This window comes from Parambassis ranga, chromosome 16, assembly GCF_900634625.1.
Source record: "Parambassis ranga chromosome 16, fParRan2.1, whole genome shotgun sequence".
In the NCBI taxonomy this organism is placed as follows: domain Eukaryota; kingdom Metazoa; phylum Chordata; class Actinopteri; family Ambassidae; genus Parambassis; species Parambassis ranga.
This window is the reverse complement of record NC_041036.1, coordinates 18,881,584-18,905,375: the sequence shown is the minus strand read 5'-3', so window position 1 is coordinate 18,905,375 and position 23,792 is coordinate 18,881,584. Positions and strand designations below refer to the sequence as shown.

The window sequence follows — 23,792 nt, the reverse complement described above, 5'->3', positions numbered from 1 at the left end:
GTGCTGTAAATATCAGTTTTGTTTTTTTGTTAAGAAAGAGACTTGATTTTAACTTAAAGTGATCTAGAAATTAATTATATAAGTTTTTTTGTTGAGAAGAATATTTAATAAGTCATAAATCAAATCCTAGGTTAAGACTTTATTTAGGCGCACACATGCTTGTGTCTTTCCTCTGTGTCTCAGTTTTTCTCTGCTGAGGCTGGATTCTGGCTCAGGTATTTCTCACCCTGTTGAGAAGCAGAGATAGAGACTGAAAAGAGGAAAAAAAAGACCCCCTCAGTGCCTGGGAACCCAACGGATCCTGAGGAGACGGGACTGGACAGGGGAACCATCGGAGTGATAATGCTGTGAGGTGAAGTGGTCGGGGAAAGCTAAATCCAACAGATTTTTCCTCATCTGTATCCTGAAAGAATCCGGTGTAGGATCTGGTCTGGTGTGAGGGGACTGCTCTGCAGCACCATGAGAGGCTCCAGTGACAAGGTAAGAGAAGATGGCCTGTGTCAAGGTTTCCTACATATTTGAGTCTTTCTATGTTCCTGAGGGCTTAGGGATTCATTTGAATAAAACTTTGTGAAACAGATAGGTAAAGAGAAGAAATCAGCTTTTATTTTGGACAAATTGGACGGGGTAGTAATGACAGATTAGTTACACTTGTCACACCATGTGTCAATGACAGTAACGGGCCAGGATTTGTAAATAGAGTTAATGTCAGATGGTGTTGACAGCAAAAGCATCAAGGGGGGTTAGTTGGACTTTCTTTGGTCTGCCAGTATTTGGTGCAGCAAGGTCAGAGATGTTCTCCTGTAATCCACCAATCTGTCTTAAAGCTTCTGTACTGTCTGCACACACCATGGAGGATCACAGGAGAGCTAAAAATGTTTCTGTAAAAGTTTTCTGGGGATCAATGCAAAGCCTGATTTTATTTGGGTTTCTTCTAAGTGTACAAACTCAAACATCTCTTTTCTTTACAAGGACATATTGCAAAAGGAGCAGGGTGGGTTTTTATGTGTTTACCACTGCAAGTATTTATACTACATGTCACTTTTGAAAAGGAGTCCAGTAAATAATGTACGATTCTCTTTGGTGTCCCAAAGGTCCCTTAGGTTACCTGCTCCTTATTCTCTGCTTGCTGGCTCTACTTACTGTTACAGCAAAACCTTTAGATTTACAGCCACGCTAACATGTAATAGAGGCTAATTTGCAGGGTATACATGCATCCTGTACAGGCTCGTAGCAATACAGAAAATTCCATCAGGTGTTTATTTAATGCCAATAGTTATATTGTTTTCTGAAATCTACAAGTTAAATTAACACAGAAACTGTGGTTCACCTTTATTACCTTCATCCCTCACCTTGTTGACTTTATGTCAGAGTCCATTATGTAGCTCATGTGGGTAAATGTGCAGGATTTTTCTCGGTCAATGTTCAGGCTGACGGTGAACATTCAGGAATTTCAGACAAGTCTGAGAAGAGCTCAGCGGTTTTCATTCTGACAAAGAGCCCTCTCAGTTTGTTTAATTCTCACCCAAACACCAGTCTGATCTGAGCAGCTCTAACCCCACAGAGTCCTGCAGGCCTTTAAAACTGGATCTGCTGTTTGAATGTGGTCTACATAGACACTTCACTGATCCTATTTAATACAGCAGCCCAAAGATCTGCTCGTGGCCCACAGGCACGCTGCCAGACTCACAAATCAATCTATTTATTAGCAAAACACAGTCGTGTGAAAATGAGCATCTGTGGTGAGTGTATATAGGACGGGTGTTACAGTACCACTGGCACCAAAGCAGGAGCACCAGAACATACAGCACTGTGTTCTATCATCTTTTGGACATTACAGCCATCAACAGCTGGAGAGTTGTGCCATGCCAGGGAGAAGACGCCTATGGCCTTTCAGCCCCTTATGAAGGAGCTGGTAACACAGCTGACCTGTGTGATAATGGAAAAGAAAACAACTGAAGTACACAGCATGGCTGCAATTGACTGTAAGCCATCAGCACCTGAACAGATGCAACACTACTTGACAAGTGGGCAGAGTGAGCAACTGAAGGTGAACAGTGTTGTCTTGCTGTCTCGACGAAGACAGGAACTACTTCCTGTCACATGAAGAAAGGGAGGTGCAAATAGGATGGAAAGCAAAGACACCAGCTGGAATCTATCAGTAATAAGAGAGCAGTCCTGCCCATGTCAGTGCAAATTAATATCAGCTTGTTCCATCCCAACTGATGGCCTACAAAAAGGTGTCTCATTACCAAGGTGTCACACAAGAAACAGGTCATGATGGATAAAAGCAAAGAGCTCTCTCAAGAAGGATTTCAAAACTTCTGAAAGTTCCAGGAAGCACTGTTGGGGCCATAATCCAGAATGGATAGAACATAATTTCACCATAACCCGTCCACAACCAGGTGCTCCTTATCAGATTTTAGACAGAGCAGTGACAAGAATTATGAGAAGAGTTGTCCAAGAGTCAAGGACCAATTGTGGAAAGCTTCAGGAAGACCTGGACTTAAAAGGAACAATTGTTTCAAAGAGAACAATAATTCATGCACTCCATCACAGCGGCCTTGTATTTTTTGTGCCATGAGTTTTCTCACCAAACAAAACTCCAGTGAAGAGGAAAAAGAATGTTGAAGCTTGTTTCAAGTTTGATGCACAACATTTAGCCAAGCCTGTGAAATACTGGGAAAATACCAACTGGTCAGATGAGACCAAAACGGAACTTTGAAACAGCATACAAACAGTGAGGGTTGGAACGTCTTAGTGTGGTCAGTATTCGGCACTTGCAAACTTTATATAATATGAGGAAGAAATCTATGGAATCTATGAAGTCTATGGAGAGATCAGAGTTCATAGAAGATGCCTGTGGAACCTTCAAGATTTTAACACTGTGTGGAAGAATGGGGCCAAAATACTGTTTACTCAGCTCAGAAATACTGCAGTTTTTCTGTTAAATTAAAGAAATTGTGGATGGTTTTGCAAGTGCCTAGTCAGTATTAACTCCATCATTCTCTTATTTTTCCATAGCAGTCTTGACTTTATTAGGCACAGGAAAATGATATAATAGAATCCTTTGTTGTTTCCCAGAAATTACAAGACAATTGTCCACACAAGGAAGAATGTTTCAGAAAAGCTACAAGAGCCAGAGATACAGGCAGACTAGTAAATCTTAAATTATATTTAACAAGTTCTTTTGTTGGTTGTTTTGTCCCCTCCAGGTGTCGCTCCTCACAGGGCTGCTTGTGTTCATGCTGTGTGTCCTATCTTCTCTTTGCCAGGACGAATACTCTGGAAACCACTCAGGTCTGAGCCACTTTACACTAAAGAGGATTTAACATTACTGTGATTATTGATGACATTAATCACATTTAAATAAATGGTTTAACTTAAAGCTGGTCAAACAACAGAACAAATGAACAGGTGTGTCCAGTTAGGAGGTTTATATAAGTAGTTCACATCTAATATAGAGCATCTCATTTAGGTGTCATCAGCATGTGACACCTAATGTGAGAATTGAAATTTTAAATTACGGGCTCGTCCGGGATTTGAACCCGGGACCTCTCGCACCCGAAGCGAGAATCATACCCCTAGACCAACGAGCCACCTCTGCCATTGTCATTGTTATGTGTTAACAGGTGAGGACCACACCTTCGAAGAGACATCTGCCATCGACCACTATGACAACTTAGCCTCTCCTCATCCAGGTCTGGCTGGTACTCTTCATCCCTCACTGCACTGCTCCAAACGCATATCTAGAACTGAAAAGTGCATCCAATAATCTTTCCTTAGAGTATCCCCTTGAGCCTACTCACAGCTATGATGAGGTCCAGACACCCGAGGAGGACTACGACCCCTATGGCCCTGCGCCCACCCAGGTCACCATGATCACAGAGGATGCATTCCCCTATGCCACCACAGCAGAGTCCCACTATGCCAAGGAGGACAAAGAGACCATGCAGGTGGGGCTGGAGGTCTTGAGCAAAGCCTCAATGTAAAGGTTGTATTTTATCAAGATTATAGATGTTTAGTTACCATTTTAACATTGATGTAAAAGCTTATTTTATCTAATGTATTGGAATGTATTCATGTATTTTTATGCAATTTCCCTATTGTGGGACTAATAAAGGTTTCTTAATCTTAATTTTGCACACTTTGGGTTGGTTTTAGTCTGGTAAAACACACTCAACACAGGTCACATCATGTTTTGTACATGCTGTGTTCAGGTCCCTTTTACTGACACTGACTCATCGGAGGAGTCAGGGCTTGATGTATCACCGGTGGAGGAGGGGCCAACGGAGTGCGACTGTGAACCTGGAGAGCCTGGATTTGCTGGCTTTGCAGGGCCGAAGGTACCCACCCATTATATCAAATCACATTCATCAGCAAAAGAACAGTGTATTCAAGACCTTTATTGATTCATCACACAAATTGTAACTCAGCAGCATTAGTTTGAATAAAACCTTGTAGGTTTTGTCTGTTTTTGCCGGTAGTGTGTCCCTTCTCATTCTTCTTCTCCTCCTTCTCAGGGACCCAGAGGGTTCCAGGGTCAGACTGGTGAGCCAGGATCTCAAGGCAGAGTGGTGAGAAGCAGGTTTATTTCTGTCACAAAAACCTGAACAAGGAAGGAAACCGTAGCTGCATGTTTGAATGAGCTCAGTTTGTGTTTAAGGGGTTTTTCTTTGTTATTTTCAGGGTTATAAAGGAACAAAAGGTGTGCAGGGACGCAGAGGAGACCCTGGACCAGTAGTGAGTAAATCATGTTAGAGGGATGTGTGACATTTTATACTGATAAATGTTTGTATGTTTACAGTTTTGTATGAAGTGAAACTAAAAAAAAAAACAGATTCTTTTGACCTTTGACCTTCTCCTATAGGGAGATGCAGGACCTGAAGGAGAAGAGGGAGCTTCTGGATTCTCTGGAGGCATGGTGAGTTAACCACCTGAGGATGCACAAGCATGTGTGTGAAAACGTTACTGTTCAGCATCATAAAACCTGTGTAACTAATAACCTTAACTGTGTCAGGGAGAACCTGGACTTCAAGGAGACCCAGGAGAACAGGGAGAGCTGGGTCTGAAAGTAAGTGCATGTTTCACCAACTCAGCGGCACAAAATAAGAAATGTCCCTCTAGCTTACAAACTAACTGAAATGTGTTCTTTACCCTCTGTGAGATTTTTATTTTGACTTATCTTAGTATACAGAGTCACCATTGTCATCTGTAATTAGCATGTTACTTGGATGAATGGTATAATTATCAGAGGATTAATGCAGATAAAGCGCAGCGTCTCCTCATTCTATCTGTCATCAATTTTCAGAGTTTGTAAATGCTGCTCATCTGTCACAGGGCGAAATACATATAGCTTCATTCTTTTGTTTGGATTCAGACATTCAAAATTGAGACATTTATTGAAAAGTTAAAATGTGAGCCTTCTGGGAATAAACATGTCACAAAATACTTTGTGGACTTGTTGACTTGCTTAGTTTTGCTTATTTCTGGATTCATGCTGAATCTGTACTTTTCTTTGAATGAGTCTCGTGTCTCTTCCTGTTTACAGGGTGACATCGGTATGGAGGGACCCCGCGGAGGAGTCGGACCCCCTGGTGAGACTGTAAGGAAACACCTCTCAGATTCTCTGTGGTGGAAATCCCTGATTGACACGTGAATTTGTTCTTATACAGTGATTTGACTTTTTGAGCAAGTGGCCATTAGATGAACTGCAGTTTTGGGTGTCTTTTAGTTTCTTGGAGTTTGCACCATTAGGGAAAAAATTTATTATCAGCAAAAATGTAGATGTGAACTGTGCAACCTGTTGTATTTGATTTAAATGTGTGTCTGACCTTTTTGCGTGAGCGTGTGAGAACGCAAATGTTATTTATGTGTAGGCAGACAAAAGCGAAAGAAGCGAGGGTGTAACAGCTGTTATCAAAACCATCTGGCACCTAGTTAACAGATCCAGGTGGTAGCCTGTAGCCTCTCATCATTTCCTTCCTGTGGTTAGAAATCCCCCAGTATTTTGGCTCCATCACCACAAATACCCGTGTCGGTGGCATACATATGCCAACAACAACCAGACGGAACAATGACGGCAGAAAGAGGCGCCAGGTGTATTTGGGGATTACCCGTGTGGCAGCTGCTGTGGCTGATAACGGATTAATGTGTACTTTGAACTGTATATGTAAATGTTTTCATGGGATTGTTAATGTTTCTCCAAAATGTCAGTGCATTTTACAGTATTTCAAATTGAATCCCCTCATCCCAATATAATAGAACAGAATAAGCATCCATCTGTTCTCTTAACCTGCTTTATCCTACACAGGAATATATGCATTGTGTAATATTTTAAATACCATAACCCATGCATGGATTTAGCCTTCGCAATATACCGGTACAATATTCTGTCATGTCAGCAGTTGCGTGTTTCATTTGCTCTGTACACATGTAGGTTAAATGATGATAATAATATTTTTGTGTATCCCAGGGTTCTCGTGGTGATGCTGGGCCAACAGGTCCAAAGGGTGGTAAAGGTATCAAGGTAATGCAAACAAATTTTAACAAACGTGCATTTCTGGAGGAAATTCGGTTTTGTTTTTAATTTCATTTTTAATATTTTTTCTTTTCTCATCAGAGGGTTTTAGCATTTCAGCTTTGTGTTTTTTTGCATGTGTGTGTGTTTTTTTGTGTGTGTTCAGGGATCTCATGGTGATGAAGGCAAAGAGGGTCCTCAGGGACGAGAAGGACCAAAGGTATAGGAATACAAATTCAGGGAGCATATATAATAATAAAAGGTTTTGGAGCATAGTGTACAGTATGATCATGTTATATAAATAGATTCAGGTAACTGTATGAAGTCATTGTTGCACATCTTCTTGATCACCAGCAGAGGTCAGTAGAGCTCCTAGCCATGTTGCTGTCTTTCTAACTGTATATTTTTATCACACAGGGTCAGATCGGCGCGCCTGGGTTTACGGGGGATGTAGGCGATAGAGGCTCCACTGTAAGAACAGATCCTTCATTATTACCCCAGACCACTGACTATTAGCTGCAATGTTGCTTGCACTTTTGATTTGAATGCCCTCAGCATGCCATCTGAATGGCTCACAGCCTGTATTTATGTGCTTGGATAGTGTCACCATCCAGAACTGTCGCACAAATATAACTGCCTAGATAATATCTGCTTATAGGACACTCTTAATATTGACATATTGAATAAGTATTGACCTTACGTCTGCAAAGCATCAGATTACATCATTCACCCTCCTAATGGGACCTGAGGCCATGAAAATACTTTATTGAAGTATTTTCCTTCTTTCCATCACCTTTTAAATGTTTTACTCTTCACCCTACAGACATATTCATTCATGTTTGTCCTCCTCAGGGTTATACTGGACAGCCAGGACCACCTGGACCAGGTGGTCCAAAGGTACAGAACCATATCATTACACTCCTCAACACTCACAGCTGCAACTGTGGACCTGTGCACCACATAATTACTTGATTTACTAATAGGGAGCTTCAAGTGATTGCACCATGTGAAAGCTCGCTATCATTCTTGCTACTTTAGAAGAAGTATGATGAAATGTTTTTGAAACAGAATGCCACGTGACCACACAGATTCCTAATGTTTTAGATTAGTTCAAATACATATCAGTCTGAATGGAAAAAAAATTGTTTGATGACCAAATAGGGTTAGGATGGTACCCTGAGTGAGAGCATGGTGAGTTCATCAAGTGGAAAAAATGGAGAATAAAAAGGGAAAGTGTCCCTGTAAATTGATGAGTAATTGTACACTTTCACATCTCTCTAAACAAGCAAAGGTACATATTAAAGGTAAACTTTATAGCAAATGGATGATGTGAAGAAGGGCCGTTGATTGGATGGGATTATGGAGGGTAGAGACCGGAGGTGCTGGTACAGCTGAGAGAAGACTTCAGGAGGAAGAATGGTTTAGTAATAACCAGCAGTGATGGGCTTTAAAGAAAAAAAGAGGAGACTGATTGGCTCAGATGCAACGGATAAGATCAGAGATAGTATTTCATTCATACCTTGAGACCAACAAGCAGGTGATTAAAGTGTTGCATCATATTTTCTGTGGTGAAGCAGCTGACATCATAATAATCCTGAAAAATCGACTTGTCCCTTTAATTGAATGATATCATTAAATAGTTATTTGGTAATTTAAGAAAAAAACCTGCTTGTCAGTTCACAGTTTCCTAGAAGACCTGGTAATGTTTATCATGTGTAATTGTAACCACGTGGAGATCACATGAAACAACATGATGACCTTTATTTCCTCAAAATTACGAAACAAAACTAATTTGTATCCACAAAAACAACATATCAAGAGATCATGTGACTCAGTCACAGGATGAAAAGTCTGTTTGTACCATCTGTAGACACATTTCCAAAGAGAAGGTTTTGTTTTAATATGACACGTCAGACAGTGTAGACTGTCTCACTTCCTTCCAGGACAAACCCCGTACAATCAGTTTTTCTCTGGGGAAATCTCTTATCTCATTTCTAAATCAAACATGTTATGTTTGAAGATAATGAAACCTTGATTATCACAGTGACAGTTTTACTTCATGAATTAGACTGTAAAGTGTCAAAGTCAAAAGTGAAACAAGAAAGGTGCCAGATTGAGATATAATGAGAGTGGAAATGACCAGGATGTTTATTCATTCTGAAAACTCCCACTTTACCCTCACACATGCACCTGACTTCTTCTAAACAGTTTTTCAGACAATGGCTGATGTGTTTGTGCTTTGATTCATCACTGTAAACATATAATGTAGGTACAGTGGTTCTCTGTTCTCTCATGCCTGGGGTAAGATTGATGTGGGAAACAGAAAGTATCAAGATCAGGGATATTAACGTTTGAAAGTGAAACTAAATGAAAGTAGGAGTAACGTTTACCTTCAACTAGAGCAGAATCGTGTTTAATAGTTAAATTGCATTTCAGATCACCTGGTATGAACTGTGTTTTCTCTCTGCTCATATACTTTCTCTTCCTCTTCTTCTTTTCTGTCTCAGGGCAGTGCAGGTCTGGATGGTCTTCCAGGAAGTGACGGTGACCCCGGTGAGGATGTGAGTGGATTCAGTTTATAATTCCAAATCTCTACATGCAGTCATCTGTGCTATCTTTAACTCTAAAAACTCCATCCTCAGGGTCCCATAGGAGTACCAGGGTTTATGGGAGAGCCTGGACCGTTTGGTGCAAAGGTAACCATAGATACACAACATCCAGGACAAGATGCTACAAATAGCTGATTCCAAATTTAAAAAAAAACATTTATTTCAAATCCTAAATGTTATCAGATCTAAGCTCACTGCCACACAGCCAAAGAATGTAACATTCTTTGTTTAGCTTATCGCTTTTTGTTTAATTCAAGAAGAATTTGTGACTCACTTTGCTTAGTCTTGACCACACCCACAGATAAGGCCATATGCTCTGTAATCTTTCCTGTGCAGTCATCATACCAATCAAAATACCCACACTCATTATGTCTCAACAATACACATTGCACATCTGCAGCCGGGCTGAACCCACCACTGAAGATGCCTTTTAAGGTTCTAATCTAGTCCCCTGTTGTGTACGTTGCAGGGCAATAAAGGAGATCGTGGCGTCAGGGGGCGTCGGGGCAGAGTCGGCGCTGTGGTGAGTGAACAAATACTAATTAGTTTCAGACAAGGTACTAGTGTCACTAATAAAAATGTACTAAAAGTTTCAAACACATTTGCAGTTTCAGTTTCTGTCGGACACGTCTTCTTCGTTAAGTTTCTGGGAATTCCCACAACACTATATAAATATTATGTTCTAGTACTCTAGTCTGTACCGGTCAGGGGAGTTCTGACATTTACATATGATTGTTTTGCCAGAGTCGTCAGTCTGCTTTATCAAACCAGGTAGTGTAACACAGATCAATGAGACACAAGTCAACAAGGTGATTTTTATGATAATGATAATGTCTATTCAGATGTATTTCTCAGTAACATCACATCGTAAAATTGTGACCATCAGCATCTCTCACTTCTGTAAATGCAGGTTGTTTTTATTTTGACTCATGGGTCAGTGAGAGCTCTTTGACCTTTATAAAGGGAAACATGAAGAGAAAAGGGAACGCCCCATAAAAACACCACTGTCAACACCACCACTGTGTGAACTGCATGCATGTCTGTGGCGCAGTGTTAGAACTGTTGTTATTAAAGGAGAAAAAGCTCAGAAATCACCTGCCTTAGGTCATTTTTACTGATACTGATTAATAAACCGGACTGTAACAGAGCCAATATTGCTGTCGGCCATAACTTCAGGCCCCTCCTCAGACATTAAATACACAAAAAGAAGCCTGCTCCATAAGGCTTACTCTGGAAATGTGCGCTATAGTCATTTCCTCCAAACTATTGAATCTTTGAACTTAACCAAATGCTAAATAAATGATCTTGTGTCAATATGAAATGTCACAAGAGCTGGCAAAAGTGCAGCTATTTAGAGCCCAGACGTTTGACATTTAAAATGCCAGGCTGGTTCATTTCAGACCAGTTGAGGCCTCGATGAGGCTGTCCACAAATGGAGAAATACAGTCCAAAGGAGAAGTAGGAAAGCATCTGTGCTGTTCATTACTTGTGTTCAAATCTTCATTAAAAAACAAAATAAGAAGGATCAAGTCTGGATTCCTGCCATGCTCTAGGTTCTTTACAGAACCTCCAGGTACTCCACAAGTGATGTATGCTGTTTGCTTGTTCAAATCCAAAACATCATGTTGTTTAGCCATCAAACAGGTGAGGAGTCTGAAACACCAGGGGGTTTTCACAAAGGGGGATTAGATCATTGATAGTGTGTGTACCATCCTCGGCTTTCTCATGGTCTTTATGTTAATCTGGAAATCTTGTAATCTTTCTCGTATTGTCACTGTTTGTTTTCTTCAGTATACAGCACACAATACAAATGTTGTCATTACTTTTCTGTCTTTTTTTTCTAACAGGGAGCTGTAGGAGAGCCAGGAGACCCCGGCATACCAGGAAAACCAGGACCAAAGGGCCTACAGGGGGCAACAGTGTGTACACACTCACAACAACATAGTACCTGCAAATGTTTAATCTAAATTAAAAAGGCATCAGGTTTGATGGCTTCAATCTGGCCTGTGAATGAACTCTGCAGCATGACGTTAGCATTATTTTCTTTTAATTTGGTTTAACTTGGGTTTTTTTTTTTCCTCAGGGGGCCAAAGGTGAGATAGGACCTGATGGTGAGAAGGTAAGAAGTGCTCACCAAAAATCTTCTACTCCAGAAATTGACTGTTTAGATGAATAAAAACAGAGTTGGCTGTTTGTTGTTAATGTTGTTGTCAGCCTGTAATGCAACAATAATATGCTCAAACTCAAACACTGATTTTATCATCATCTAATCAGACATTTATCTGTCCATAACAGATCAAACTCTGCTGTTGTAATCATAAAATGCTTTCCTTGGCATTGATAAAGTTCCTCTTCCAAGCAACACAGGCGGGAATTTCCCTGTCTGTCAAAACATTCGTCCCCTCGTCTGTCTTGTTTGTCAAGTGGTTGACTGCTACACGAGTTTTTGTTTATGGTGGTTACTACTACTTCCTCTTTCATAAAACCTGTTTTTTTTGTAGGGCACAGTGGGGAAGAAGGGAGTTAAAGGGGACAAGGGCCAAAAGGTAATTTCTTTCAGAGTCAGATGTTGTTGTATCTATGTCATTTCCTCTTGTTTTTACACCTGCTGGGAAAGACACACTGATCTGTCTGTTCCTGGTTCTAACCCCTCAGGGAGGTGTGGGCGATGGTGGAGACAAAGGACAGGTGATCATTTACATCCTTTTTTAATTCTGACATCATAGAAATACAAAAATGTTACACATACACGTGGACCCGATGAGCAGTAACACAGATACAGAGCGTGTCCTCATACGTGTTGTTGCCTTAAAAACAAACGTGATAATCAGACATTGATTGTTACCTCATCCTTCAACAGCGTGGTCCAAAAGGTGTGGTTGGTGGTAACGGTGTACCCGGCCCTGTTGGTCCACCCGGCATCCCTGGATCCAGGGGAGAGCGTGGCCCGATCGGTGACCAAGGTGTAAAAGGCAAAGCAGGGCCTAAAGGAGCACATGGTCCAGCTGTGAGTAACACCTGCATACCATAGGCATAGGATTATTCAGTCCAAAACATGAGTATGTGTTTATGGTTCCAAGGGTTATCACTGAGTCGTTTTGTAGTCACCTATCTTTTGACACGATCAGTTAATAAACCTGTAACATGTCATAATGTTTGGGTTTAGGTTTCTGTTTAGATTAGGTTTTATGTTTGAGATTGCACTGGAATGTCTTGTTAACGTGTTTTTTTTGTAGCAGCGATGCTGAGAAGATTAACCTCTGTGTGATATTTTTTCAAATACAGGGTCCTGGTCTGACTGATGAGCAGGTCCTGCAGCTTTGCACAGGTGTGGTCACAGCCCAGATCTCCCAGTACGCTGCAGCAATCCGTGCCAAGTGCTCCCAGGGCTGCCCCATCAACAACCGGACGCTCATCGGGCCCCCAGGAGGCCAAGGACCACCGGGAGCACCAGGCAAAGCGGTATGTCCCTCTTCAGCTTTATGACAGAACTGTGGATAACGGTCTCTAATGATTTAGTTTTTAATCGTTTTTCAAAACTTTATTTTTCCTTTTATATCTTAAGGCATCCTGTAAATTCCTTCTTTTTATATTTGTGACACAAAGGCTGAAGTTCAGTTATAATTGAGCATCATTTATGCCTCCACCTGTCAGGGTAAACCAGGAAAAGCTGGAGCTAAAGGAACCAGAGGTGCTCAAGGGGACAGAGGCCTGGATGGACAGAAAGGAGCACCTGGCACCACAGGTAACATCAGCTTCTCATACTGTACCCATGTATACATAAGAAACTGTTAATAGGACTCCACATACAGTAGGCCAGTTAGTTTTTACTAAACACACAAATATGGAACTTCAGTTCACAGTCTTAATATCTCTTTATCAGAAAAATATGTTGAAAGCCTTGTCTTTTGTGAGTGATTGGTTTTTCTCTGTGTTTTTCTCAACAGGTCAGAAGGGATCTAAAGGTGCACAGGGGGATCCAGGTAAAGGTCTGCCTGGACTCGACGGACCACAAGGACTCACAGGTATGACACTGCTCCCCTTCACACAATCAGTGCATAGCATTACCCCTAAGCTGTAAAGAAAAATGTACATGAGACATTATAGTGGGTCTTCTAGAATTTTGTAAGTGCTGCTGATTCCTTTGAAATCTGTGCAAAAAAATGTGAAAACATGAAGTAGAACAACAAAATCGCAACGACTGGTTTTCCGTAGCCGAACAGGGGACAAAACGTTGAGTCAACATAGTCCCTGCGTCATAAAAAAACATTCTACACCGTTAGCTCTGGAAAATTCCAAGCTTGTGTTCAGAAAGTTCCAGAGATTCAGAGAAATATACAGTGAAATGTGGCTGCTCAGCTGCACAACAGATAGACTGAAGATACTTCCTAACCTGTCCAAGAACAGCAGGAAGACAACCATGTCCCCAGATAAAAATAAACCACATCAGTCTGTGTTGGCAGGCTAGTTATAGGTCTTTCATTGAAGAGAATAGCTGTCATCTAATGGCCCGAGCAGCACACAGTTCATGTATTACACAGACTAAGCAGTGTTTATGTAGTTATTTTTGATAGCAAAACAGGGAGATACAAGTTCTGCACTGCATCTTTAATTAACTTTTTATTAACGTATTTAATTCCTTTATAAATGTTTATGAGACATTTTCTGCCCGCTGATAAATGTGATCATTTCTTCCCCCAGGTTTTCCTGGCCACCCAGCAGAACCCAAAAATGGCATGGAAGGTCCCCGCGGGCCTCGTGGCTTCCCTGGTCCAGTGGGTCCCACCGGTATGCTTGGCAATGCAGGCGTTCCGGGATTTTGCGAGGCACGGGACTGCAGCATTCACGCACCAGTGACACGCAAAGAGCAGGGTCTGGTGAAAAGACCCGCAAGTTCAAAAATCTGAACTTCAAGGACCGCTTCAAGATCATAAGAGTGTCTGAGGACCAACAGGCGGTAACGGCGTGGTTCATCTCAGTAATCACAGGGGAACTGGGTTTTAATGGAGAGCATCTTGTATATTTATGAGAACGGCTTGTTCAGAGGCTATGATGAAAACGTCAGTGGGACGAGTGTAGCCCTGTGCGGCACTCCACTGAGAAGTGAATCAAACAAACAGCCAAACCATCTAAGTCATACGAGGCTACAAGAGAACTGACATGTCATGCGGTTTATTCTATATAAATATTCTAATCATTTTTTTAAACTATTCCGTCGGTTTAGATTGTTTTCTCCCCTTTTCTCTAGTACCCAAAGAAATAAAATAAATAAAGCTGTGTAAATATTTTGTAAAGAATCTTAAATACATGTACTGTGCTGAAGTTTGTTTCAGATAAACTGATTTGTTTTCCTCTTCTTTTTTTTTAACTCCAGTCGTCAGTTGTTGTCACATTTGTTCACATTTTTAAGACTGGTTGAGCTTTTACATTGTAAAATTCTTCTGTATATAAAACAATGACAGCAGGAAGGCACAGACTCTGACCGACATGCTGCCTTTTATTTTACATTTTATCAAGTATAACCTCACTGTTCACCACACAACAACAAATATTATATAAAAAAAAGTAATTCAACGAATATTATACGAACAACATCATGTATGAAAAAAATATTTTTATTGTTTAATGAAATGACAGCATAGAAACAGGCACAGTACAGTACAGTACAGTAATGGCAGCATAGAAACAGGCACAGTACAGTACAGTAATGGCAGCTAGTAGATACACAAGGCATAATGCCCAGAAGGTAAACATGGCATATTTTTTATCACTTTATATTAGCTTAAATACTGACACCAATAAATAATTGAAAAAAAAAATGTAAAAAAAGTTAAGTTAAGAAATATTAAAAACACACATTATTCCATCAGTTAAGTGGGTTGTACAAGGACTTTTATTATTATTATAATAAAACCAGATTAATTTTAAGTGATAAAAAAATCAGGTTAAAGTATAAAAAACAAACTATATCATACCCTTTTAAAAGAATTAATACCTTATGTGTAATCAGGAATGCAGAACTGAATCCTCATTTGTGCAAACAAGTACAAAAACCTGCAGAGGTAGTGGGGGATTTTCCACCAGGAGACTGGAATTCTCCCATTGCTATTGGACAAATAAAATTTGCAACTGGCTGATTAAATATTGGGCGCGATGCGTGATGGTATATATAATGCTAATGTCATGACCAACGGCTACTGTTTCTGATTGTGGGATAAATTCAGCTACGTTTTTAATGGTTATTATTACACATTCAGCCAGCATTGCAAAACCTCAAGGTGGACTATAGCTACTCAAGTAACGTCTGATCCATGTTCCAGCTAAGGAACATTCTTGTGCATTTACCAGCATTACAACTGTATTCATGTGCACTAGAAACACAGCATTGTAATAATGATGATCAGACACCTGATGCTCTTTGCTGTTCTGACAATCCCTGAATTTCCTTCAAGTGTATTCCATGTATGGCTGCATTGACCCTGCCTGGCAGGATCTGTGGCACTCAGCAGCCTACATTCACTTTTTATATTGCAAAATCGATCAGTGCCTTCTGGGTTTCTGTTCTTTAGCATTATACTAGATAATACCAGCAGCTGCCGCTTCTATTTGGAAGACAATGAGTGAGACAAATACTCTTTTCTCCAGTTTTAACTGTGCCACAAACTACACATATGATGCTTGTCGGTTTAAAGGATTTCAGTCAAAGACAGTTCATTTCAGTACCTTTTTTTTGATTGTAAACAAAGATCGGGCTTAGTTCTGCCATAAAGTTTTGTGATTTTGGAAGTCTGTAGTAGTTAACCTGTTTTTTCCTTAAAAATAAAATAACATCATATTAGTGATTTATGGCACAATTTAGACTTTCCAAGATTGTTTGTCCTTGGCTATTAGTCAGCGTTCACATTTTACAGGATCCCTATAACATCATCCTACAGTGGTTTATTGGACGGGGTGGGGCACTCCCCCCCTTCACTCACTAAGGGGGATATAGTTTGATCACAGCATGGTTGTTCTAAGGAATGAATGGATCACCTGTCAGTGTTACAGCAGTTTTGTTCTGTATAGGTGTTTTAGCTTATGATGATTCTTTGATATTTAGTGTGTTTAAACTGAAATGTATGTGTGAGAATGAATCACTTTATGTTTTAGTAGCAGCAAATGGATCCTTTGTCTAACCTACACAAAGCATCAGTCTGGTATCTGTGGATTTGAGTTGGATTTTCAGGAAAATTGATTAACATACAATGGATGAATCAATGAATCTATACTATACCATAGATAACTGGATAAAATACAGTGTGATAGCTACTGGCGTACCAAAGTTAGAGATATAAAAAATCAGTTTGAGATGATAGGTGTGTGCAATACAAAGCTATCCAGGTGGAAATAAAGTGCAGCATGACAGTAAAGGAAGAAAGATTCCCAACATGGAAATAAAAGTTGTTAAAAAAACAGCAGGCTGGTGAAGTTCAACATTCAACCCATGATCTGTTTCAAAAGCCATCCCCCAATTAGCACAACCAGGAGCAAACTGATGGAGCCTGCAGTGGAGAAAACAATCACAGAAACTTTTTATTGCCACAGAAAGAAACTGCAGACAGTTTGATTGTAAAGTTTCTGATGGTCCTTGAATGCATCATGTCATACAGGACATTAAGCTCTATTGAAACTCTATGTCCCACCTGACTGCGGGTTCCTGCATGATAAATGTGCCTCTGTAGGCAACAGCATGGAACAGTTTGTAAGGTGAAATCAAGGGATCACAAACATGTCTTGCATGTTGTATGACTCATATATAGGACACAGGTATAAAAACAAAAACAAAACATATCAATTTGTCAAATTTTCTTTATTTTTACATATTTTTGATAGTGAAATGGTTTATTATATAAATAATGTGGTCGTGATAAAACAGTTTCAATATTATAAACCTCTTTTATGGATAAAATTTCAAGTGAAACCACGAGTCACACATGATTCATTCAGGGACCATGCATCAAAGGTTTGTGTGTGTGTGTGTGTGTGAATGGGTAGAAGCAGAACACTGTAATCTGCTGTGAGTACCTGTACAGTATATGACTCACCCTGCTGTCCACTTGGTACTTGGCTGAGAAGAGAGGGAGAGCACTGCCGGCCGTAGTAGTAAACATTCTCCTCTTCGATCACGCTCCCCTTTGGTAAACAGAACCATGTAAATCAGATGGATGACATCATAGAATCCCCCCAGACCCCACCGATAGGAGATGATGAGCTATAATGTGCGACGTGCAGTACCTTTGTGCACATAATGGTGACATTTACAGCCACGCATGAGTCCATGACCATCAGTCCATGTTCAATGTTCCTGCAGGGAGATGTGCAGTCTGTGGACGTTCCTACAAAGTGTGCAAAGTTCTGCAAGAACAATGATATGGCTGCAAATGAGTCTGCTGGCACCCCCCAAAAATGAGTTAGAGCAATGCAAAGCTTGGAGTTTTATTATTATTATTTTTACCTTATTATGAACTGTCCACATGACTTCACACATGTGGTTGTACTGGAGCTTGGGGCTTTCACAGCAGTAAGAACCAGTGCTCACCTTCACCTGTGAGCTGCAAGGCACACACGCCACTGCTGACAAAAACAAAGGAGCAGGTGATCGATGTGCACTGGTGTATTAAAGAAAACATAAAAACATTAGGCTATAAATAGGAGCAGTGTGTAGTTTGGCTTGATTTGCATCTGCTTGGGGTTTCTCTTCCCACGTGTATCAGGGAAGTTCCCAAAACCTATAACACCAGTTTCTCTGATAACAGGAAAGTACCGGTGAGTCAGGCAGGGACTGCCGGGAAACCCCATGCTTCTTTCACTTTCTGCACATATCCCAAATGATCACATTACAAAATGAAAAAGAAGCCTTACTTTAAGGCTTTTTACCAATAATATGTAATTATCCAGTAACAATTTAAAGATAACATCAGCTACCAGTTGCCAGGATCCGTGAATATGAACAGCAGCGCAGATAGAAGAGAAACCGCGTTCAAAGATTCTGCTCTTGAACAGGATCTGTCTTAATATATCAATACATTACTTCCCACACATTTCCTAAATATACATGATCCGGTCAATAATTCGGCTTATGCCGAAGTGGTTTCAAGAACCTTTTTTTTTTTAAATCTTCACACTTTAAACATGCAATAAACACTAGGCTAATAAATAACAAGAAGCACTAGCTGCTAATACTCACAGAAAGCGGTGGCTACAAAAAGGATCATTGTCTTGGGCATTGTCTTGGCGCTGATGCATATGACCACATGGATTAATGCCCCCTTCTGATCATATGGCGCTTCCTCAGAAGTCCAGCCATGCGCGCCACGGACGCCACGCCCCCTTCACAGTCGTAGTTATTTATCGCAGTTCTCCTCCACCACAGTTTCACATTGAAAGCTCCTTCTGAACCTTCACTCTTACCGGCTCATCCTCCTCATCATCACCACGATGTGTCCTCACATGCTGAGCCGCTCTCTGATGCTTACTGCACTGTGTAAGTGTTTTGGTTTGGATTTAATGAAATCACGTCACGGCTTCGTGGATGTTTATGTCATTTTGTCTTTAAACTAAATAAAAGTCTGATGAGTGTGGCGCTGTGGTGTTCCTCTGCAGGTCTGCTCCTCGGTGTCTCAGCAGACATGCTGGAGGTCCGGACCCTCACAGGTGCAGCCGCTGAACTTCGATGCACCGCAAACATCAAGCCAGGCGCGCGGTACATATCAGTCAGGTGGTACAAGGTAAACACGCGTCCCTTTTTCTGCTGCTTTTTCTATTTGTATTCATTTATTTTAAAAGATAGGACAAGATGAAACGAAAAAGGAAATAACAGCTTGAGACATGTCCGCCTCTCATTGGCTGAGAGTTAGTTTCAGTTACTTTCAAACAGCAGTGGGCGCTTCCCAAATAAAATAGCACTAATATGTTATGTCTATATTTTTATACCTAAAGAATCTTGAAGCTCACTGGCTGTAGAGTGTTACAAGATGAAAGAATGAGGTCTGATGATTTAACATCTGAGTCTAGTAAATATTTTGAGTTTGATCTAGCCTACAGTATAAAAATCCAAGAAATTCAATATAGGCTACAGTCAATTTGACTGATATAAAAAAATCATATGTATATTCATTTAATTTCTATTGCAAATGATTCTAATCCTACTTAGTACTTTTATGTGTAGTTATTGATTTTTTGATTCATGTTTTGTTGTTTAAACTTAAGTATTGAATCAAGTAACCAATGTGTTCTTTCAGGGAAAATCAGTCAATTAAGTAGAACATAGATAGATCTGTCAGTGATGATAGCAGAAGTAATGATAATAGTTAAAACTCATGTTTTATGTTAGAGTGGATTGTAGCCTACATTATTATAACATTAAACTGATGGTGTTGCAGGTCAAAAAGGACCCGGACATGAGCGGCCTTTTGACCAGAGACCTCGGGCCAAACGGTACTACGAGAAAGTACTTCGGCGTGCAGAGACAGGTGGAGCTGCTGGGGGAGTCGCTCAACATCGTGCTGCCCAACGTACAGTGCAATGACAGCGGCGTGTACATATGTCACCTGGCAGCGTCTGTGGGAGAGCAGAACCGGGAAGGGCGGGTCCTGCTCACTGTGACAGGTAAAGGCGCCCCTGGGGTTTGTCCTGTCTTTAGGAATAATGCTCTGATTCCACCAGCAGATTCTCTGACCTGTCCCTAAGCCATGACTTAAATTTCACTCCTCTACTGTGTTTCATTTCCAGATTGTCCTGTGGAGGCAACAGAAGTCAAACTGACGACTGATACTTACTTGGTCATTGCTGCAATCGCTGTGCTGATGGTTGCACTTGTAATATTCCTTTTCAGCTATGTAAGTAATAGAAAATGCTTCCACACACACACACACACATTTAAGGATTTTTCAAAACACCAATTACATAGTTGTGTGTACAGCTTTACATGGATTCACGTAATGATCACTTTGTCTAATCTAGTCTCATTTTTCTTCTTCACAACAGAAATGTTTGATGAATTCTCTCAAAGGAAAAAACAAGATGCCAAAAAAAGTGTTATTGAACTCACCGCTTCACTCACCACTTAATAAAAAGGACTTAATGTTGATCTACACTTTGGGTCCGAAACCATCAACACTGAAGCATGTCTGTGTTTGAAGACCATCGACTGTTGATCAGGACGGACAGTCCCTTCCTTCTACCTCTACCTGTTAAACATCAAGAAAACATTTCAGAGAGGTACAGGAACTCCTCCATAGAAGGATCCTCTGTAGACAAACACTGCACTGGAGTGTCGCCACACAGCTGTGGCTTATCCAGTCACTGGACCAGTGATCAGTGTGTGATCACTGGTGTTTACTGGGGATAGAAGCCTGCACAGCTGCATTAGCTCAACCATAACAGACCTTTGGCTTAGGCCTAGTCCATGTGTATGTAAAACACCATGAGTAAATGCAAAACATGCTGAGGTGCTTTTAGAGAAGTCATTTCAATGGCTGATGCTGTAAATTTGACTCTACAGCTTGAGCAAAAAAAAACAAAAGAAGCAAAAACAGCTTGCACACACAGAAATGCTACAAAAAATACTGATGTGGCAATGGACAAGGCCTGAGTTGAGGTTTGGAGTTTGGTTTGGTTATACATGTGTGTGCACTTATGTGTGGGTGTGAGGGTGTTATACTGCTTCTCATTTTTAATTTTGTCTTTGACAACTATGTAGGCAGACGTTTAGTCCTAACGTCTGCCTACATAGTTCTTGTGTATAAAAATAGAAAATCATGTGAGTGAAGCGAAAGAAGAACTGAGAAGTGATGACTTTTAACACTGCTACCGTTTTTTTGGACAGGGAAAACCCAAAGCCTGGTGTGACGCTCTGGGAAATGTCAACATAAGCTATGTCACAGGACTAATCTTTAACATGCATTTCTGTCTTATTATTTTTTTATGTCCTATTCTGCCCAGAGCATAAATAGCAATGTACTCAGGAAAGTGTTTTTTACAACGTCTCGATTCTAAAAGTTGACAACGTTTCAATACTTTAAAATCTTTGTTTGTAGCTAATAAAATAAAAGACGGAATGCGGAAATAACTCGTTTGTGTATTATTCATGTATTCATGAAATCAATGTAAGACACTTTACCAGCCCTACATCTGTTGCCACACTCTTATTGTGAAAAAGGAAAAATGTTAATTAAGCTAAGATTTGTGGGACTTCTGCAGGTGTGTAGCACATTTTTCTACCTCTGGCCAATCACATTCTCACAGGTGACGTAGCTTCAATAGAAAAACCAAAAGATGTGATAAAATACTCCCGCTGTGAGGGCTGACTATAAGATTTTGGGTCTAAATGATGAGCAAAGACACCTTAATCCTTGCCAAGCATAGACATATATATGTAGAGGCCTCATTAAGCGATGCTATCTCGCATCAACGCCATCGCCAAGTGAGTGCATCTGCCAATATTGGTTCCATTTTTTAGTGAGAAGCCAAAAACCATCTTGACCTAGGCACCCACATTAAATGCTTTTCTTTCTTATCAAGGTGGATGAGCTCTGTGGATTCCAAGCCTGGGCTAAACATGGCCATTGCTACACATGTTACAGAGAAGACAAGAGGAAGACCCAGCTAAATGTGGTTGTGTGTGTCTTATGTTGGATGCCATGGCCATTGATAAAAACATGTCAGTACAACCCTCATACCCAGAAAATGTCAGGAATTGTGGATCTGGGGATGGTTTGAATGTAACAGAAGTTGCTACTGAGGCTCTTTTTTTCATGGATCCTACAAGGCCACTGGAAGGCCCCAATTACCTACTACCTGACAAAGTGCCTGTCACCAGAAACCCAAGAGGTTCTACTTATTAATGCGTTGGAGGAACTGTGTCTGGTGAGAGGGTCTATGTGATGATGGATGCATGCCACAGGTTAAAGTTGTCATGAAATATGCTTCAGGTATACAGCCCAATAACCAGCACCAGTGGCCAGATCAGCTGGAGATACATCGTTCAACTGAATGATGTCCAAACTAAGGATCAATTGCACGTTGCCAACAGGGTCACAGAAAGGCATGTGAATTTTGACTCAGACGCAGAAAATGAAGGTGTCCCTGGCTGCACAGACTCTGAGACCCCGTTCACACTGGGGAAATCAATCCGGCTAGAGCAGGATTCAGGCCATATCCGGATATATCCAGTTAGCATTTTTTCTGAGTCTGAACAACACAGAGGTGGATCTAGCTGGATTGGCTTACATCTGGCTCGAAAAACAAAAGAACGAGCGACATTAGACAAAAAAAACATATGACTCATGCGCACGCGTGGTCCTACGCGCCCTGAACAGACTCTGTATATTACGAGGTGCCACCTAGCAGTTTGGAGGACCGCGAACATGTCGGATTAAGCCAGATTGAGAGGCGACCTGCGTGTCATAGCCAGATTTGAAAATAGGTCTGAACATATCCAGCTCAAATCCTATCCGGATTCAATCCCACTCTAGCTGGATTGACTTTCTCCAATGTGAACGGGGCCTGAGTCGCTCTGTCACAGTTGGTCTATGCACACTGAGGGACCTTGGATATCCACAGTTCCAACACTGTGAAGCAACAGCCAAATTCATTGAGGTGATAATGTAATAATGTTTTTGTTCATGGTGATAATTATTGTGCTTTCTGTTAATTGCTTTTAGATAATAGACAAACTCTTCGATATAATGAACAGCCACAATCCCCATGCCAAGGGGTTCAAAGCTCCTCTGGGTTCTTTGAACTAAACAGAGAGTATAGAGTTCTTGTTGCAAGGCAGGGACTACATGATGAGTTTGGCTATGTTTGGTTATTGATTGTTTGACATCAAGTTCATGTGATGTTTTGTATATATATATATATATATATATAGGTAGGTAGCCATAACAACAAAGATCCTGGTGCTATTTTAATCAGCATTAGACTCATGACATTTAGACCAGTGGAAAACCACAACTGCCCGGGGTGTTATTATTTTCTCGTTGCGAAGATACTGTCTACTCTCCTATAAAACTTAACAAGTTTTCTTAAGGTTAAACTTATCCTCGCTAATATGTACTTTTTTATCCACTTCCTCATGTCTAACTGCATTTGTTTTTTCCCCATAAAATGATTGTGTAGCACACACAAATATGCAAACATATTATATTATTATTAATATATATTATTTATTGTGACAGAGTTTGCATTATACTGAAATAATGTTGTGAATATGAGAACTATAAAACAAATGCAAAAATAAAGGTTGTAGCAAAAGTCATAGCGCCATTTCTCCTTGTCAACATTTATACAATATGAAAATTATTCCAAATAATAACCCACATACATACTTAAGTGTTTTTTATTATTGTATAACCTTTGCATTCGATGTCAGTTTATGGTATTCTTCCACTTTCCTGGCGATGTACAATATAATGAGCCTTTATAATCACTCAAATTCTGACGTTGCAACGCAGTTGTCGTGGCCGAGTGGTTAAGGCGATGGACTAGAAATCCATTGGGGTCTCCCCGCGCAGGTTCGAATCCTGCCGACAACGAACTTTTTCATTTTTCAATCGTGTTTTTATCCAACATCTTTATATACTTGTTTTACGTTATTGTTAGCATGATAGCATATAGGTGAG

At 40.5% G+C, this 23,792-nt stretch overlaps 2 protein-coding genes and 2 non-coding genes across 4 annotated transcripts; 3 read left to right on the top strand and 1 right to left on the bottom strand.

The window, feature by feature from the left end:
• The first annotated feature begins 187 nt into the window (after positions 1-187).
• Positions 188-14,399, top strand: LOC114448711 (collagen alpha-2(I) chain). The gene is made up of 26 exons (XM_028425847.1): positions 188-480; positions 3,216-3,300; positions 3,633-3,701; positions 3,787-3,956; positions 4,221-4,346; positions 4,524-4,577; positions 4,690-4,743; positions 4,871-4,924; positions 5,021-5,074; positions 5,552-5,605; positions 6,476-6,529; positions 6,687-6,740; positions 6,938-6,991; positions 7,373-7,417; positions 9,028-9,081; positions 9,163-9,216; positions 9,599-9,652; positions 10,977-11,048; positions 11,213-11,248; positions 11,631-11,675; positions 11,785-11,817; positions 11,990-12,136; positions 12,415-12,591; positions 12,784-12,874; positions 13,077-13,154; positions 13,831-14,399. Exons 1-26 carry the CDS (start codon positions 460-462, stop codon positions 14,034-14,036), a joined length of 1,995 nt encoding a protein of 664 aa, XP_028281648.1. The 5' UTR covers positions 188-459; the 3' UTR covers positions 14,037-14,399.
• trnap-cgg (transfer RNA proline (anticodon CGG)) lies at positions 3,528-3,599 on the bottom strand. The gene has a single exon. It is a non-coding gene; the product is annotated as a tRNA-Pro (tRNA).
• Positions 14,400-18,529: 4,130 nt separating the features above from the next.
• cd83 (CD83 molecule) lies at positions 18,530-21,235 on the top strand. The gene is made up of 5 exons (XM_028426318.1): positions 18,530-18,652; positions 18,772-18,896; positions 19,551-19,776; positions 19,900-20,006; positions 20,155-21,235. Exons 1-5 carry the CDS (start codon positions 18,607-18,609, stop codon positions 20,305-20,307), a joined length of 657 nt encoding a protein of 218 aa, XP_028282119.1. The 5' UTR covers positions 18,530-18,606; the 3' UTR covers positions 20,308-21,235.
• Positions 21,236-23,623: 2,388 nt separating this feature from the next.
• trnas-aga (transfer RNA serine (anticodon AGA)) lies at positions 23,624-23,705 on the top strand. Its single transcript has one exon. It is a non-coding gene; the product is annotated as a tRNA-Ser (tRNA).
• The last annotated feature ends 87 nt before the right edge of the window (positions 23,706-23,792 follow it).